The 20,340-nt window shown below is 38.5% G+C and overlaps 1 protein-coding gene across 2 annotated transcripts in view; it reads left to right on the top strand.

Moving 5' to 3' along the window:
- The window catches only part of A1CF (APOBEC1 complementation factor), a 49,822-nt gene that overhangs the window by 14,182 nt on the left and 15,300 nt on the right, over positions 1-20,340 (top strand). For both annotated transcript variants that reach the window (XM_081955695.1, XM_081955694.1), the window contains exons 3-7: positions 557-691; positions 3,876-4,006; positions 5,622-5,860; positions 8,788-8,952; positions 18,822-18,919. In XM_081955695.1, coding sequence (XP_081811821.1) covers positions 557-691; positions 3,876-4,006; positions 5,622-5,860; positions 8,788-8,952; positions 18,822-18,919 — 768 coding nt within the window. The remainder of the gene's footprint in view (positions 1-556; positions 692-3,875; positions 4,007-5,621; positions 5,861-8,787; positions 8,953-18,821; positions 18,920-20,340) is intronic.

Here is a 20,340-nt window from a genome sequence, read left to right as displayed (position 1 = left end):
TGATCAGGAGGAAATTGGGATTTTGCAGTATCCTTTCCCTGGAGTGGGGAGGAAATGGAGATTTTGCAGTATCCTTCCCCTGGAGTGGGGAGGAAATGGAGATTTTGCAGTGTCCTTCCCCTGCTACGCCCACCAAGCCATGCCCACCAAGCCACACCACGCCCACCAAGCCATGCCCACAGAACCAGTAGTAAAAAAAATTGAATCCCACCACTGATATAAACATTTAATTTACCATAATGATTCAGAAAGTATATATTTGCAATTTAAATGAGACAATGAAATACAAAATGAACCAAGTTTGTCTTCATTCTTGCACAATTCCAGCCATCTTTATATGCTCTTTCCTCATGACTAGGTAAGTTCCTTATTCACTTGAGAGGTAAACAGAGATTCTAAAACAAATCTAATGGAGTCAGGACAGGACCAGAAGCAAATAAAAGGAGGAGAAAGTTTAAGTGAAAAAGTTTAAGGAAGACAATTCAGTGATATGACTAGGGATATAAGCAATGTTGAAATCCATACAATTCAAAAATTTTGTTTTTCTTTCATTAAGGAAAATGGTCAACGAAAATATGGAGGGCCACCACCAGATTGGAATGGACCACCCCCAGAACGAGGCTGTGAGATTTTCGTTGGAAAACTTCCCCGAGATCTCTTTGAAGATGAACTTATTCCATTATGTGAAAAAGTAATAATATAATTTAGTAGGTTTTCTTTTCTTCAATATTCAAAGGAATGAAGTTATTGGCAGGACTCGTACTTAAAGCAAGTAAAGTTAAATGAACATTTCTCTGTGGTTCCTGTGTCTGGACTTCTCAGGAGAAAGATCAGAATGTATTTTTGTGGATTCAACACATTTCTTCGGATATTTTTTTTCTCTAGAACAGCACTGCATGTGAGACAGAGGCTCTACCACAGCAACTCAAATGTTACATTTTCTAACATCTCATAGGTCATAGTCAAAACCTTGTTGGGCTCTCCAGAGCAGTGGGTTGCCAGGTGTAAATCTTCAATGTATCCATGGTTTACACAGCACTGCTCTGTCTCTGTTTCATTCACTTTTAATAATTGCACAACAAATAACCCACTTTTAAATATTGACTGGAGGTAGCCAATTTGCAATTCCCAGTTAAGCATCCCGTTTTGTAAGTCCATGTGTAATCTTTAATGTGATTTTACTCAAATATCTTTGTGGCAGCCTCTATCATTTCTAAGTATCGTTCTGGAGACACAACAATCTTCAAGATGACACAGGATTTTGTTTGTTTGTTTGTTTGTTTGTCAAACATGTATAAGATAGCAGGTATAAATATGAACATGGACATGAACAAAGGAAATGAATACAAATAAATGGGGACAGTAGGACAGGGATGGTAGGCATGCTGGTAGGCTTATGCACACCCCTTATGGACCTCTTGGGAATGGGGTGAGGTACACGGTAGACAGTTTAAGGTTAAAGTTTTGCGGGTTTGAGGATCTAACAACGGAATCAGGTAGAACATTCCAGGCGTTGACCACTCTGTTGCTGAAGTCGTATTTTCTGCAATTGAGTTTGGAGCGGTTTACCTTGAACTTGTATTGATTGTTTGCCCATGTATTATTGAGGTTGAAGCTGAAGAAGTTGTTGACAGGTAAGATGTTGTAACAGACAATTTTTTGTACTGTGCTTAGATCATACCACAGGAGTAGCACAGATTGTCCAAGTCTAAGATTGACATACCACAGATTGTCCAAGCCCAAAATTTTGAGCCTGGTGCCATAAGGGATTCTATTGTGAATAGTAGATTTAGTTCTGTTCTTAGACAAATATGTCTACTATTCTGTAGCTTACCTATATTACTCCCAAAGCCTTTAGAAACTCTTGAAGGGGTTAAAGTATGACATTGACTAATCCACATTCATTTAGAAACTGTTAATTTCTAACTAAAATGGTGCTCATCAATGCAGATCCAACTAAGGAAACATATCGGAAATAACTAAAAATCCATAATTTTGGGATTCTTTGTAATAAGTATAATGATCCCATGACCCTGGGACACTGCAACAGTCATAAATATGTGCCGGTTTCCAGGCATCCGAATTTTGATCAGGTGACCACAGGGATGCTGCAACAGTCATAAATGTGAAAAACGGTCATAAGTCAGTTTTTTCAGTGTCGTTGTAACTGGTCTGTATTGAATTTCCACCCCAATAATTTTAACCACCATGGCCATTGGCCACTGCTGGCTAGGGTATACGGGAATTGAAATCAAACACATTTGGAAGATAGCAATTGGAAGATAGAAAATTATTCTTCAGAGTATACTCAATGCCTCAGTGAGGGCTAAGTAAACAAAAGCAGCCACCTGTCTATTTATTTTCCTTAGGCTTATATGTCATTTCATCCATAACCAACTTTAAATGGCTATCCTCAGCTTGTAGAGTAGAATAGAATTCTTTATTGGTCAAGTATGATTGGACACACAAGGAATTTGTCTTTGGTGTATATACTCTCAGTGTACCTAAGGAGAATAAAATATATTCATCAAGTATAAAAAGATACACTTAGTGATAGTCAAGGTTACTAATAAGCTATCAAATTGTATTAGGAAACAAATAAAAACAATATAAATTGAAAGATACAAGCAACATGGTTAGAGTAATAAGTTGGAAGAGATAGATGCTAGTAAGGAAGAGAAGAATAATAGTAATATTTTCCCACATTCATATGCAACAAAAATTTCATTTTAATATATGCCAATTAGTGTACATTCAAAATGACAATAAAGTTATTCTAAGTCTAAAAGTCTAAATACAAAAAAAACCCTTTTACTTGTACTGCCTTGACTAGGGAGCTATTTTTCTGCCATATTTGTCCTGAAGTATTTTTCTCAATGCATACAATTCACTGTAATAATATTACCATACATTTTATAGCATATTCATAATGAAAATTTAGTATTGATTTCATTAATTTATTATTACAACTTAAATTAAAAACCAAGAAGAAACATATTCATTCAAGATAATATGACTTAAATTTAAATAACTGTTTCTTACCATGTTTCCCTGAAAATAAGACAGGGTCTTATTTTCTTTTGACTCCCGAAATATTTTCAGGGAGGTCTTATTATTTCTGAGGTGCAAGAAACAGTGAGTGTGGTCACCTCATGGCTGCTGCTGTGTTGCAATATTTTGGGGAGGGCTTATTTTCAGGTGAGGGCTTATTTTAGTGCATGCGCTCAAAAGCCCAATTGGGCTTATTATCTGGGGAGGCCTTATTTTCAGGGAAACCGGGTAGATTTGAATCAGTGTTTCTAAGGTTTCTTAAGGGGGTGGTCCCGCATTTTTTCAGGAGCCCTCAAAAATCAAAATTATTTGCCAGCCTACATAGAAAAATAATACCACATTAAAATCCTACCAACCATGATAAGTAATAGCAGCAACAAAAGGGTTAGTAATAATTTTTAATATAATAAATGTCAAATAATACAACCCACACAAACAAAAGTTATTTTGGGGTCATTCGTAATTTTTAAAAGTGGGAAAGAAACTTGAGAGAGAAAAATGTTTAAGAAACGCAGAGGTTTCCTGAAACAAGTCTATTATAATTGGAATTTGCTAATAAAGATCTTTACTAACTTCCTGGAGCTTCAGCATATGCCTCTTGGGTTTGTTGGTTTGTTTGATTGTTTGTTTGTTTCAAATGTATACGTGAGTCAGAAAACAGATCTCAAATAAAGTTTATTGTAAGGTAACTTGTCCTAAAATGAAACAGGCATGCACTCAGAATTGTGAGGACAACACACCTTGATAAACTATTATGCAGGCAATAATTCCTTTTCTTTAAAAAGAACCAAAAACCTAAGGAACTTTGTGCTTGACTTTTCCAGATTGGTAGAATCTATGAGATGAGGATGATGATGGATTTCAATGGAAATAACAGAGGATATGCCTTTGTAACATTCTGTAACAAACAAGAGGCAAAGAATGCAATCAAGCAACTGAACAATTATGAAATTCGGTAAGCTGACTTGGCTCATTTCTATTTAATGGGTTGGTATTTTACCTGGAAACAAGGCAACACAAAATAAAGCAACATCTATAAAAAAATGGATGGATGAAACGAGACCATATTTTTCTTCAAATAGGACTTTGTAAGTCTGATGCCTTCCTACAACTTGCTGCTGAGAATGATAAAAATATAAGACTTTTATAGAATTCCAAATATTAAGCAATATTTACCAAATATTAGGTAAAAATTCCAATTATTTTACAGAATTCCAAATATTAGGTAATATTTACCAAATATTAGGTAAAATTCCAAATATTTTACAGAATTCCAAATATATAAACAACAGTTGGAGTTAGTATTCATTTCACATGTCTTTCCTCATTCCTGTTTCCTCTCAGTAATTTGTTATTTTCTCACAAAAAAAGTAAGAATTGACTGAACACACCTCAGCTGAAACCACATTTTTGAACTTAATTTCTCTTATACCACATTTCTGTTATATAAACTGATTTGTGAGAAGCATGCAACTTATATTGAAGTCAGTATTAGCAAAGCCACATCATCTTCATTTCTAAAACAACATACAAATGAACAAATTTACAACAAGGATCAATAAATTAAAATCTCCAGATCAAGTCCTGAAAACAATATGCACGTGGCTGGGAGGAACTAATATTTGTGAGAAAGAGATTTTGAGAAGCCAAGGTAGAGGTTGACCTCAAAGACTTTTTTCATACTCTAGAATTTAACATTTTGTTGCCTACCTAATTTTAATAATTTTAGACAGAGAACGATTGTCAACTGTCCAGCTAGTGAATTCCCCCCCCCCCCCCAAAAAAAAAGAAACACTCTCAGGTACTTTGAATTCCCAAAAGTAACACTTTATTGGATACACCATTTTGGTACTGAAGAATCAAAACCAGCTCTGGTTTTCCTGTGCAATTGCTTGCCTGAAGAGGGTAAAACTTACCTTTTCAACCTTCTTATGTTACCTACCATTAATTCCACTTTTTTAAAATTTACACAAGAAATACATTTAAAGAGAGGATGTTGGAATTATACTCCTAGATGTCTCCTAGTGATAGCACTATGAACCATCAATCTAGAAATTCCTTTAATTTAACAAAGAAGAAATGAAATAAGCATCTGTGTAAAACTTTCCCTTGCCATTTATCCATTTATCCATGAATAGGTGTTCATTACGCTAGAGCTAAAATAGTCATTTCTCCCACAAAAGCCTCATTGTACTGTTAATGAAGCATTTGGTAAACTATTGATCCCTTGTCCCAGTGCTTTTTCCAACTGGACTTTCTTGTGTGTTTTTTTTCCTTGAAAACATTTCACTTCTCATCCCAGAAGCTTCTTCAGTTCTAAAAATTGAAGTTTAGTTCAGAACTGAAGAAGCTTCTTGGATGAGAAGTGAAACGTTTTCAAAGAAAAAAAAACAAAGTCCAGTTGCCTTTTGGGAAAAAAAACACTGAGAATCTCCATAGACATTTACTGATCATTTGATTATTTGTGTTACTCACATCATTTGCAAAACAACATAGGTTCTACATCATATTCCCAGCCAGGATTTTCCAAGGAGTTTCACTCCACCCAATGAAATTCTCTTTTCACACAGGGACGGTCGGTTACTCGGCGTTTGTGCCAGTGTGGACAACTGCCGCTTATTCGTGGGAGGAATTCCAAAAGCCAAGAAGAGGGAAGAAATTTTAGCCGAGATGCGGAAAGTGACCGAAGGTGTGATCGATGTCATTGTGTACCCCAGTGCAGCCGATAAAGCAAAAAACCGGGGATTTGCATTTGTGGAATATGGAAGCCATCGAGCAGCAGCTATGGCAAGACGAAAACTGCTCCCAGGTAGGACCCAAAAAATTCCCTAACATGTAGCCAAACCAACCTCAAGCTGCAATTGGGAGGGAGGGGTAATGAAAAAGCAGCAAATTACAAGTTACTTATTGATTTTACTAAGGGGTCTGAGGGCTTATCCCCAATACCAGTAGTTACCGTATTTTTCAAACTATAAGATACACCTGTGTATAAGATGCACCAAGATTTCAAAGAGGAAGTCGGGAAAAAAGGTTTTTGTCCTCCCCGGCCCCCAGGAACACTCTGCAAGCTTCAGCAGGGCTGGGGGGAGGCAATTTTCCCTTCCCCCAGCCCTGCTGAAGCCTGCAGAATGCTTCTGGAGGGGTGGGGGAAGGCAAAACCAGCCGTTTTTCACAAAAATGGGATGTGGGGAGAGGCTTCAGGAGGCCAAAAATAGCTGTATTTGGTGTATAAGACGCACCAACATTTCCACACTCTTTTAGTCTGAAAAATATGGTACTTTAAAACTAAAAACCCCAAAGATTGATCTCCAGTTCTTAAGGCTTTTGTCAAGCTTTTCATGCAAGAAACATGAGACAGGGGTCACAAAGTTATCCTTATTCCCTTATCTTCCTCCTCAGTGTGCAGAACTCTCCCCACTGATCAAATTATTTTGCCACCTGAGGCAGGAAAAAAGAATCCCCCATTTTCAACAGTGGAAAACCTCTGACCCTCCTTCCCTCTTTTCAATATGGCCTGGCAGCTTGCTAGCTGTTTTGCATCTTTGACTGCCTCTGACAAAGGGTGTAAAGTCTGTGTGGGTTTTAAGAGAACTGAGAAGTTGACCAGAATAGACACTAAGGACAGGACAAGCATTATTAAAATGATTATTGTTGTTGCTAGTTGCGAAGTCATGTCTGACCCATCATGACCCCATGGACAATGTTCCTTCAGGCTTTCCTGTCCTCTACCTTAAATGGAGTCCATTTAAGCTCACACCAACTGCTTCAGTTACTCCATCCAGCCACCTCATTCTCTGTTGTCCCCTTCTTCTTTTGCTCTCAATATTTCCCAGCATTAAGCTCTTCTCCAGTGAGTCCTTCCTTCTCATTAGGTGGCCCAAATATTTGAGTTTTATCTTCAGGATCTGGCCTTCTAAAGAGCAGTCAGGGTTGATCTCCTCTAGGACTGACCGGTTTAATCACCTTGCAGTCTGAGGAACTCACAGGAATCTTCTCCAGCACCATAGTTCAAAGGCCTCCATTCTTTGGCGCTCAGCCTTTCTTATGGTCCAACCTTCATAGCCAACCTTCACAGCCATACGTTCACAACCATTAAAATGGTTAAGAAACTAGAAAGGTTGAGTTTATTCTATACCAGCATTTCTCAAACTTTGCAACTTGAAATTGTGTGGACTTTAATTCCCAGAATTCCCCAGCCAGACTGGGTAATCTGGGAGTTGATGTCCACACATTTTCACATTGCTTAGGTTGAATGACACCGCTCTATATTGTAAACATGGGCAGGCATTCGGAAGGTCAGAAGCTCCAAAGAGTCTTCTGATACTTTGGAGATCCCCAGCAGGATGTCCAGGAACTACCAGTTGGAAAAGGGATTAACTGTTCAGTTTGTTTATGTGATTGATGTTACTGAGATGTGGGTGAGAATCGGATTTGGAACCTCTTTGAGACTAACTCTTCCCATCCAATCTTGAAAACATCGAGCCCTGGTAACAGCTTGAAATCATCTTGTCAAAATTCACACCCATTTTCCCACTGAATTTTGGTATCTCAGTGATGAGGGAGAGCTGGATGCTAAATCTGATTCAAGGAAATCACACTTTCCTTTAATGCGGGAGTCAGCAACATTAAACACTCAAAGAACCACAAAGATCCTAACTGGAAGCTTCCCATTCAATTCTAGAGCTGACCGGAAGTCCGGTTCCCCCACTATAGTCTCTTCCTAGCGCGGCATCCTTTTTCCTCTACGTGTCCCACCCGAAAGCCCTATCAATTGTGGAGCCGACTGGCAACAGGGAGCCGCAGCAGAGGGATGAAAATGACACATGCGGCTCCAGAGCCATGAGTTGCTGACGCCTGCTTTAACGTAAGATGTGAAGCCAATTAGAATAGCAATATGCTATCAAAATCCAGTTCCCAAGCTTCACAAGGTGAAGAGTCACAGTAGCAGAACTGTTTCAAACAATATTACAGGTAGTTCTCGACTTACGACCACAGTTGAGCCCAAAGTTTCTGTTGCTAATTGAGACATTAAGTGAGTTTTGCTCCATTTTACAACGTTTCTTACCCCAGTTGTTAAGTGAATCAGTGAAGTTGTTTAAGTTAGTAACATGGTTGTTAAGTGAATCTGGCTTCCCCATTGACTTTGCTTGTCAGAAGGTCTCAGAAAATGATCACATCATAAATACATTCGAAGAGTCCAAATTTTGATCAAATGAGCATGGAGATGCCGCAATGATTGTGTGAAAAATGGCCATAAGTCACTTTTTTCAGTGCCATTGCCGCACTTAGCAACAGCATTTAGGCTTATATACTGCCCCATTTTGCTTTACAGCACTCTCTGGGCAATTTACAATGTCAGCATATTGCCCCCAACAATCTGGGTCCTCATTTTACCAACCTCAGGAGGATGGAAGGTTGAGTGAACCTTATGCCGGTGAGAATCAAACCGCTGTCATTCGGCAGAATTAGCCTCCAATACTGCATTCAAATCACTGCATTACTATGGCTCTTATAATTTTGAAACAAATGGTTGTAAGTCCTGTATGGACTCCTGGAAGATTCAGATTGATGGTTAAACTGTAAACTATAAGGAAAGGTTTTTTAAAAATCAACAGTATCTTTTACAATACGATAAATTCAGTTTACCAATGCATCTCTTCAACAGAAACGTTCTTACCTCCTTCCATAAAGATGCCATTACTTTTTACATTTATTTTCATTCCAATTACATTGCAGGACGGATACAATTATGGGGGCATCCGATTGCTGTAGATTGGGCAGAACCAGAAGCTGAGGTTGATGAAGATACAATGTCATCTGTTAAAATCCTCTACGTGAGAAATCTTATGTTAACTACTGATGAAGAAACAATTGAAAAAGAATTCAACAACATTAAGCCAGGTAAAAAAAATGTCAAGATTTTAGTAAGCTCAATGGTTTAATAAACTAATCCACCATTTATCTAAAAAAAAACCACTAATTCCAATTGAAATATTTTTAATTTGCACGAATGTCAAAAAAATTAAAAGTAAGAAAAAAACCAATTTATTGTCCACAAACAATATTTGCTTTGAAATAAATTACACCTTTAGTTGAACATACTGACTGTGGGTAATAGGTAGTCCAAGATATCTGGATTAAGACAGGCTCGGAATGCAGTTAACGATTTAAAATTGATCTAAAGCAGCAGTAGTGTTTGCTCAAATGAACATCAAAACCAATTTTTAAGTGGTGCATTTCAGAATTCTTAAATAAATCTGTTCTTGAAGACTAGCAAACCACAATTTCACTTTGCAAAACTGAAGTTCATTAACCAGCCACATCACCAAGGAAATGGTGTACATGATTTCTTCTTTCAAATCTCCCTCACTGGGAAATGTCAACCGCAGATAATCTCCTACTCTAACTAACCTCATAGGCATGTTGTATGCATTAAAAAAAACCAGTGCATTGTATTGAGTTTCTTGCAAGAAGAATAGATAATCAAGCTGTCACTCAATAAGCATTATTGTACATTTCCCAAATCCTTAAAATTATGGTCCAGGTCATGCTGTGATAAGTGATAGTATCAAAGTCAGTCCACACTGATTGAACTATAGCATAGCCAGAGGCATGCGATTTCAAGCAATTTGGAAATCTCCTTATGCTACAGAATTTGTATGGGCAGATACACTTTCAAAAAAACAAATGCTTTATTTGTGAATCATTTTTTTACGGTTGCTCATATATACAGTGAAACCCTGGATAGTGAACATAATAAAAACAACCAGTTATAAAATCCATTCAAAAGAAACCCAAAGAAATAAGTCAAGCCTCCCCCACACACCCCCAAAAAATCTCAGATCAAATAGAACAGGGGTATCAAACTCAAGATCTGGGGGCTAGATCTGGCCCACAAGGCACTTAGATCTGGCCCATGGGGCCGCCCCGGAAACAGCAAAGGACCAGCCCACAATGCTTCTGCCAGAGAAAACCGTTTTAGGCTGCCATGCCTCCTGCAACCCTCTGCCAGTGAAAATGGAGCTTGCGAGCCTGTTTTCACTGGCAAAGCGCTCAAGCCACCACAGGCGCCCCTGACAGAAGTGACGTTGAGCTGGCCATGCCCACCCTGGCCACATCCACCCTGGCCCCCCCAGATCAAACACAACCCTGATGCGGCCTTCAATGAAATTGAATTTGATACCCCTGGTATAGAACGCCCATAATGAACAATCAAGGATTAAAACCTGAAGGAAGATGTAGGATTTCCTGGACTTCCCCAAAACAGGATTGAGGCTCCATATTTCTGGAGGGCAGATACCAGATGCTTCCTGGGACTCAGCAGATACCACTGTTTCACTAAGGGGACCTGGGGATGCAACATCTAGCTAGATGGATAGAGAGTATCAGAGATAATTGATAGTTGACTGACTCCCTACCTTGTGGACTTCACATCTGAAAACACACATCTTGAATTGCACCCAGAAGCATGTGCACCCCACAAAGCCGAAGTTTACAAGAGTGAACCATAAGTGCACTCAATACTGCAGATTGCACAATATATGCGCATTCTTAGGCTTCCTTGGAAGTATGTCTTTCTTTTAGCATTTTTCTCCACTTGGATTAAATAGGAGCCAACAATGTGCAGCAGCCGCCAAAAAAGCCAATGCTTTTGCTAGAAGATGCATTGCTAGAGGCTTCATTGATGGATAGAATCAAGATCACATGAAGTATTAGTACCACTTTACAAAGCCTTAGTAAGACTACACATGGAATACTGAATCCAATGCTGCTCACCATGATATACAAAAAATGTTGAAACTCTGGAAAGAGTGCAGAGAAGAGCAAGAAAGATGATTAGGAGGCTGGAAGCTAAAACATATGAAGAATGATTGCAGAAATTGGTTGTGTCTACTCTAGTGAGAAGGACTAGGGGAGACAAGATAGACAAGATATCCCAATATTTGAGGGGCTGTCACAAAGAAGGGGGGGCAAACTATTTTCCAAAGCACCAAAAAGCAGAAAACTAATTAAGGAGGAAAGCAACCTAGAACTAAGAAGAAATTTCCTAACAGTGAAAGCAATCAAGCAGTGGAACAGCTTGCCTTCAGAAGTTGTGGGTGCCCCCTCACTGGAGGATTTAAGAAGAGACTGGACACCCGTTTGTCTGAAATGATATAGAATCTCCTGCTTGATGACCTCCAAGCTCTCTTTCAACTCTGTTATCTGCATTTAAATTTTAACCTGGTTCCCTGTAATTACCTCTATCTACATAGCAACCTAATTCTGAGGCCTGCATTCACAGAGTTTAGAAACACGAAAGTGTTCTGGCCACATGGTCATATAATGTTGTGAATTCAAAAGCATCAAGTAAGGAATTTCCTTATATTCACACATTTAAAGAATATCCACAAATTTTCAACAGTTAAGTGTTCTGACCCCCCTCTTCCCCTGCCAACACAGACACACTCCGAGCCAAAGATACTTCACGAGGTTTATTGTACAGACAGACAGATCCTTGGCAGCAATCCAACACGACTAGACCTTCAGAACCATCCGGCACTGATACGCAATAGCAGCTATCCAGCCTGCCATGCTCACAAGACTGTACTCCCACAATAGTTCCTGCGTTGACTTCTGCAAGAGGGCGTGTGCACAAGCAGTCCTTTTATAGTCCGGAGAGGAGTCTAATTATCATCAGCTGAGCGCAATTACCTCCAGTAACTGCGCAATTGCTCCTGACGCCGCTTAGTGCGCCGGTAACGAGCATTAATAACTCACTGCTGATGTCTGACTCGCTGTTCCATGACTCCTCCCCACTGCTCCAAGGCATGACATCAGGAGCACCCTCCCTTTGGCTTTCATCACTGCTCCATGCCTCAGGCGCCTCCTGGTGGCCGACCAGCCTCTCTGATCCCTGCTCGGAGTCAGAACCCTGCCCAGGGTCCTCCACATCCTCCAGAGCCGACTCATAGGGACCCTCGCTGTCAGAGTCTGGTGGCAGCTCCAACGGCTCCTGCTGGGCCACAACAGTTAAGAGTATTTGAAACTTTTAAGATCCAATGCCAATACTTTTCTTTTTTTTTAAAAAAAGTGTTTAATTAGATAAACATTAAAAACATTGGATATAGTGTGACATTTCTGGCATAAATGTTTCCATATAGTGATTAGATCTTATAATAATTACATTTTATACCCATTACATATATATGTGTAGTCAGACAGATTACTTGTTGATCCTTTCTTTTATATAATTACTAACCATACAAATACATATCCAATTCCTACCTCTTAATACCATATTTTCCAATTCTTAACTTGTCTGTGGTTTTCTCTCCTGGCCTTTTCCCCTCATTTCTAACCATCGGTACCATTTGTCCCAGATTTCGTGATATTCCGTCTCACTCTTGTCTTTGAGCTCTAGACTCAGTCTGTCTATTACTGCGCAAGCCAGTATCTTATTTATTATTTCTTGTTCCGAGGAGTCTCTTTATTTTTCCATTTTTGTGCAAAAAGTCAGTCTTGCCGCTGTTAAAATATGCAGCATTAAATATAGTCCACCTTTGCCATATTTTTCTTTTGTGATCCCTAATGAAAATAATCCTGGCCTCAACTCCATCCTTTGATTTAGCATCTCTTCCAAATACTTTCTTATGTGGTGCCAAAAATCCCTAGCTTTCCTGCACTCCCATCACATATGGTAGAAGGTCCCTAGTGCAGCATTACATTTCCAACATCGTGGCGATAGGTTTTTATTAATTTTAGCTAATCTTGTGGGTGGGATGTGCCACCTATAGAACATCTTGTATGTGTTTTCCTTATACAAGGTGGCTAAAGTTAACTTTCTATTTCTTTCGCATAGGTATTGCCAATTGTCCAAATCTATGCTGTAACCAAAATTCCAACTCCATGCTAACATGGTTTCCTTTACCTGCTCTTCCACCATTGTATAATCCAATAGATATTGATATAATTTTTAAATCATTTTTTAACCGATGCCAATACTTTTCAAGCATTTCTTAATGAATGTCTGGCACCAGAGTCCTTTTGAATAAAAGTAGACAAGTGAGGGAGATATGGGGGAAGTGCCAATTTTAGCTGGTAAGCGTAAATTGCCTGGAAATTTGTTGTTACTCAAAAGGTGGAAAGAAAAAGCAACAGAATAAGCCAGTAATTATAAGGTAGTTATGTTGGGTGATTTTTGCTCATTCATTGGACTATTGTTATATAGAGTTCAGATCTATGCACACTGTGCTGTCTGACATCTACAAGAATGGCTGAAAGATTCTCAGATGCAGATTTAAACTTCATTGCGATCAATATATGGATTGCATCAAGTTCTAACCTCTCCTGTCCATCACTTGCCAGAAAAGTTCTGACATTTCTAAACCACCTAAGTCAGAAATCAATAAATCTTTTGCTTCTACTCAAGTTTCTCTCACATAAAGGGCTCCTAGCGTTATCAGAAAGCTGTCATGTATAACTACAGGAGTCCTTCTTTCCACCTTTATTAGATGTTTTTCTGGAAATAAAAATTACCCCAAAAGTGATGAAAAAATTTCCAAATGCAATACTGTTTATGGGCTCCTAATATTGTGTGAATGATGCAAAACAATTGCCTATCCTAACAGGCACAACCTGTTGTATAAAACAGGTGCCACCCCTGGGATGGCCCTGCTTCCATTTCGTCGCCTACCACAGGGCTGTCAAACTCGTGGCCATGAGCCAGATGCGTAGTGCACTGACCCCACCCAGTTTAGTGAAGGGGGCGGAGTCGCAAAATATCATATGATGCTGCCATGACGACGCGAGGTTGACACCCCTGGCCTACCAGCAATCTTCAGACTACATCTGGAACAGCATATTTTCCTGCCGCCAATAACAGTAAATACTTGAATGGTATAACCAGAAATCTATTTGCTTTTTTACTCTTTTCCTACTGTTTTTTGTATATTATTATGTGTGGGGGGGTGTAACCTACTTCTCTATTTGCATAAGCTTCATTAAAACAATCTTTTAAATGTATTAAATAGACCTACTAACAGTCAAATTAATCTAATTGGTGCATGGATAAAAACTATATTTTTCTGGGGGAATAAGACCACTACTTCAACTGGCATTTTAAAAGAAGATAGTCTCCAAAATAATCTCATTAAACCATTTAATAAAATATTGATCAGTGGCCAGCAGTTGGACTTGGTCATTAAAAAGGAGCACAGCTGTTTGCTTCAGCAAATTCAGACTACAAATTATCTAGCAACTTCACAGTCCCAGAGCCTAAACAGAGAAGCAGAAATATAGAGAGACTTTCGTTTAAAAATCTATGTATTTGGCTTAAATGTATAGCTTTTCTCAAAAGATTTTGGTTTTAACTTTTGTTTTCCCAAAGATGCATGTACAATTATTCAGTGTAATTTTTATTTATTTATATGACTTGCTAATTCTATCACAGAATAACAGAGTTGGAAGGGACCTTGGAGGTCTTCTAGCCCAACCCCCTGCTCAGGCAAGAAACCCTATACCATTTCAGGCAAATGGTTTCCCAATATCTTCTTAAAAACTTGTGTGGGAGCTTTCACAACTTCTGGAGGCATTTGTTCTAACTGTAGGAAAGTTCTTCTTAGTTCTAGGTTGCTTCTCTCCTTGATTAGTTTCCACCCATTGCTTCTTGTCCTACCCGCAGGTGCTTTGGAGAATAGATTGACTCCTTCTTCTTTATGGCAACCCCTTAGATACTGGAATACTGTTATCATGTCACTTCTAGTCCTTTTTTTTTTCATTAAACTACTAGACTTACCCAATTCCAGCAACCCTTCATATGTTTTATCCTCCAATCCCCTAATCTAATCGAGCTAATATTTAATTTTGGGCTAGTATCAAGATCACATCGTTGAAGTATCCATTGAAGTCACTTCTCATCACCCTTCTGCAAAGCTTCAAATCCTCATACCATGTTTCTTTTCCTTTTATCCTACAATGTGGTATACTATTAAAATGTTTATCAGATAGATAGAATGCATTTTCTTTTTACATTAAGTCCTGCCCTTCTTTAAGTCTCAGATCACTATGAGTCACTGAAGCCAATGAAGACAGCCAAAGCTTGTCTCCATGGGCATCCACAGACTCCAAATGTCAAAATGGACTAGGTGGAACATTTTTGACTAGGGAATTTGTACTGAAGATGCTACAAGCCTTTTAAGACTTGCAAAGGATGAAGGCATTAGAAAAACCGTTGAACGACCACAGTTCTCCTAAAACGGCATTATTTATGCATTTGGACAGAGATGTTTACAGGGGGAAACAATCCCTATTGGACATTTTCATTTTTAAACACGGACCAAAACTTTTTTTAAAAAAAATGAAAAAAGAGGTCAAAGATTTGCAATCAGTTTACTCCACTTGTGTCACAACTCCGTGAGCTACTTTTCCTTAACAAAAACAAGAAGTAGGAATTCCACAAGGAAAAAAGCTTGCCCATCCGTGACATGTACAGAAATGGCTTACATAATTTATATGTCCAGGTAGTCCTCGATTTGTGACCACAATCCACGCCCAAACTTTCCACTGCTAACTAACTAGTTGTTGAGTGAATGTGACCCCATGTTACGACCTTTCCTGCCAAAATTGTTAAGTGGATCACTGCAGTGAAGCTAGCAACACATTTCTGAAGTGAATCTGTCTTCCTCATTGACTTTACTTGTCAGAAGGTCGCAAAAGGTTGACCATATGACCCCGGGACAATGCAACTGTCATATATGAGTCAGTTGACAAGCGTTCAATTTTTTTTTAAATAATTTACACAACACATCCTTCTTTACATACTATAGAAAGTGTATCAGTTGGTTACAAAAAGGCTTTCGTGCATCTCTTCCACAGTCAACAAACATAATTCATATTAACTCAAGTATTTTAACTCAGATATTTATACATGTTACCATCATCATACCTCCATTTTCATTTGACTATAATTGTTTAAACGTCCTTCATCATAAAATATACCAAGATTTAATACATAACCACCTACTGGCGTTTCATTTACTATTTCTAAAATCCTCCAATAACACTGGATCCTTATATCCTATTCTAGCTAAACATCCATAATATTTAATAACAAAGTTTTCTAATCCTCCTTTCCAAATCACTTTTACAATTTACATCGAGTTTCCTTATGTTGTACCCATACCTGTATATACATTGTTATCATTATCCCTCCTTTATTTAATTATATCCTGCATCATAACATTTTCCCCCTAGTGATCAAGACTTAACTGCATCTAACTTAGTTCTTTTTTATTAACCTTTATATATAATCCAAAAGTATTTCTAATCTTCCTTTCATGGGTACCATTCAATATTCATATCCAATTATTACTTATCAAAGCACCACACATTGTATACATTATTATCATTATCAATTATTTATTTAACTATATCTATTATCACTAAATTTCACTAAGTTTAACTAGTTTTAAATTATACTCTTCATCTATCAACCTGTATCTTTCCAGTAGCAAAACAGTCTCATATCTTCTGCCATTTGTGGTGTCAGTCCTCTAATCATCTCCTTAATCAACTTTGTATGGACTCCTGTTAGCAACTCCTTGCTTATAAAATCTCTCATGTAATTTCGATGCCTTTCTTCTGTTTCCTTAATCATTTTATCTTTGATTGTCAGTAGTGTTATCAATGATATTGCTAATAAAATTTTTGTCTTTAAATCCATAAATTCTTTTGTTTTTTCTTCTTCTGTATCTTGTCATCTGGGGTAGATTTCCCCTGCATTTAATTCCTCTTTCAGTATTCCACTCTTTCCCTTTTCAGAGACAAACCAATCGCCATAAATATCAGCAATTTTAATTTTTTTATATTCATTTTCCTCTTCGATTTTTAGGATTTTAACCACCACTTTTTCCATTTGATAAACCTCTCCAACTTCTTCATCATATTTTACTGTTAAATACTCTAAGTCTTCCAACTTCTTCTCTATCCTCTCATATGTGTTTGATAATTTCTGTATTTCTGAGAATATCTTTTGCAGATTTAAATTTTCTTTCTGCTGTTGAAATTGTGCCATTATCTCCAGCTAACAAACACTGCTGCTGTAGCTTGGAAGGTTTTAACAAGATTAAGCATAGATTCACAATAACGTTTTATTTTCACCTTTCTCTGGTTAAAAATATACTTCAAAGGAACACCTGTATGCTTTTCTTCTTATCACTCTCTATAAACAAGCAGTGAGACCTTGGAGTGCCAAACCAGGATAATCAGTGAGAAAAGTGAGAGTGTTTCATTTCCAATACACAAACCTAAAGCCTCCAAGTAGTAGTGTTATTGTTGCAATCTTCTTTGTTACTTTTTGTATCTTTTTTGTATTTCAAGTTTTAAAAAAAGTCCGATTCTTGAATGAGTTAGAAGAACACCCACAGTAATGAAAGAGGAGAATTTTAGTCCATAGGTTACAAAGAATACTAAAAGAAAAAAATAGAAGAAGAAAACTTAATCCATTCGTTTTAAAAGGCTTGCATAAATTCCATAGCCAAAATGGTCCAAAACCATTCCAAATTTAATTCCACTGCTTATTTCTTCTGTTCTCCAATTTAAATTAGTTTTAAGTTTTTTATAGGCAGTCTCTTTTAAAACGGTAAAAATTCCTCACCAGCTGGAACACTTTCTCTTTCCGTATCCTTCCGTTTTGGAGCTGCCCCGACTTCATCAGCCTAATGGCTGGATTTTTTGTCGCTGGCTTGAAGAGCTTCTCTTGGATCGATCAGGGACTATGCAATGTCCCTGAGATCAGCAAGACGTATTCTTCCTGTTCACCGTCTCTGCAGGACGGTTTAGGTCCGTTTGGACCACCCAGCAGCAAAAGTATCTCAGAGCATTGAGATCGCACGTCGTCTCATTGACTCCTCCTCCCCAACAAGCATTCAAATTTTGATCATGTGACAAAGGGGATGCTGCAATGGTCGTGTGAAAAATGGTCATAGGTAACCTTTTTCAGTGCCATTGTAACTATGAACGGTCACTAAAGAAATGGTTGTAAGTCAAGGACTAATTGTAACAGGATTCACTTGATGGCATGCTGCTTCTTACTATGCAGAACAGGACACACAGAAGGAAATCCCCTTCTGGAGGCAGCCACTGCTAAATACACCAAAGGGGGAGAAATTTTTACAATACCTTTAAACTAATAGAGACCATCAGATTCGGGTTAATGTCAGCATTCCAAACATCATCCAGAATTAAATCAGAGTTCAAGGCATAGTTTTCATCAAAGTTCCAATTTAATAAGAGAGACATGTTGGTACAAACTGTGGAAACCTGAATCTGAGAGCTTCCTGGGTTTCCACCCAGTTGAAAGTTCAAAACCTTGCCCCCACACCCACAAATCCATCACATGGTCCAATCTTCCTCTGCCATGCTGGCATTTCCACCCATCTATTTTCGGTCAGGTGCAGAGGTGCAAAGACAAAAGATGACCTTGGGCTTCTCAAAAGGAATGGTTTATTTTGACAACAACACATTCTGCTCCTTACTATTCCCCGCTCCCTATTCCCCACTAATGAAACAGCATAGTAAAAATAATAGAAAGTGTGGTAGGCCAAAGATCCTAAAAGGAATATGACTGCAGGCCTGACATGGGGTTTATATTGCTCGGATTTAATGCAGCACAGAAACCATAATTTAAAATTAAAGTGTGAGATCTAAACTTAAAAGCCAAGCATAAAGCTATGCCTTTTATTATACAAATATGCACATGAGGACGTTTATCCTCCATATCTCTTCTGCAGGTTCAGTGGAACGGGTGAAGAAAATTAGAGACTATGCGTTTGTGCACTTTAATAATCGACAGGATGCGGTGGAGGCCATGAAAATCTTAAACGGGAAGGTAATGATGGATTAGTTCTGAAGTTGCTGGAAGGCAGTCCAAGAGTTGCATGCATGTTGCATAATATGATTCGTAATTTTTGTCAGGGGAAATTTCACCCTGAGCTAATGAGGTCTTAGACCGACGGCTTTTCCAAACAGCATATCTTCAAGAAAGCGAAAGTAAGATCCAGTAACAAGTTCTAATTAAAACAAACTTTTAATATGAAAATAAGAAATAAGAAAATAAACAAATCTATCTAATTGTTACATTTTGGCAAGAGCAGTTTGTCGCCCACCTTCTTGGCAGACGAACAGAAGATCAAAAAAAAAGAAGTCTCTGGAATGTGTGATGTATTAGAAAGGTGTTAAGCATGCGCAGTAAATCATTGCTGATAAGGACCTATGACCTGCGCAGTAACTCTTCAGTAACTATTCAGTTCAGCTAGCAAACAATTAACGCAGTGACAATGTTGGTTCTAGTACCTGCGATGCTGCTATTGGGGTAGGGTGGAGGCATGTGTGTATCAAATAATGTGCCCTATAAAAGCCCTGGCAAAGAGTTTGAAGGGAATGGCTTCATTTTGCACTCCAGCAGTTTTTCTGCTATGAAATACGTGGTTCATTGTTGATTGGATTTTGAACTGCCGGATAAATCATCAGAGTCAACCAAAAGCAACTGCATTATTTATAATCCCATAAATGTTCAACTAGCAAAATACCAGTCTAAACTAGTCAGTTTTAATGGTGCGCAATTTGCTTTCAAAAATACCAAGTGGTGTGTGTGTGTGTGTGTGTGTGTGTGTTTTGATCAGTGGTGGGTTTCAAATTTTTTTAGGACCTCTTCTGTAGGTGTGACCTGCTTTGTGGGAGTGGCTTGCTGGCCATGTGACCGAGTGGGAGTGGCTTGGCAGTCATGTGACTGGGTGGGCGTGGCCAACTTGTAAAATGTGGTGAAACTCACTTAACAACTCTCTTGCTTAGCAATCAAAATGTTGACTCAGAAACTCTGGCATTTGAAGCATGCAAGTCTTAAAGCTGTCAAGTTACAAGATTCTTGCACCCCTAACCCTTTAGAAAAAGAAAACCCGGGGTTGTTCAAACTTGACAGCTTTAAGAATTGTGGACTTCAACTCACAGAAATCCTCCTCCAGTCATGTTGGCTCAGGAACTCTGGCATTTGAAGCACGCAGGTCTTAAAGCTGTCAAGTTGCAAGACCTTTGCACCCCTAACCCTTTAGAAAAAAAACCCAGGGGTGTTCAAACTTGACAGCTTTAAGACTTGTGGACTTCAACTCCCAGAATTCCTCCTCTCGCTCTTCATCTTGATGATGGGTGGATGGGCGGGGGGAGGGAGCTGGAACCGGTTCTAAACGGCACGGTAGATTTGTATTTGGATTCTATAGAACAGGTTAGAACTGGCAGGAACCCACCCCTGGTTTT

This window comes from Natrix helvetica (assembly GCF_964273705.1).
Source record: "Natrix helvetica genome assembly, chromosome: 5".
Taxonomy (NCBI): Eukaryota; Metazoa; Chordata; class Lepidosauria; order Squamata; family Natricidae; genus Natrix; species Natrix helvetica.
This window is presented reverse-complemented; position numbering and strand designations above follow the sequence as displayed.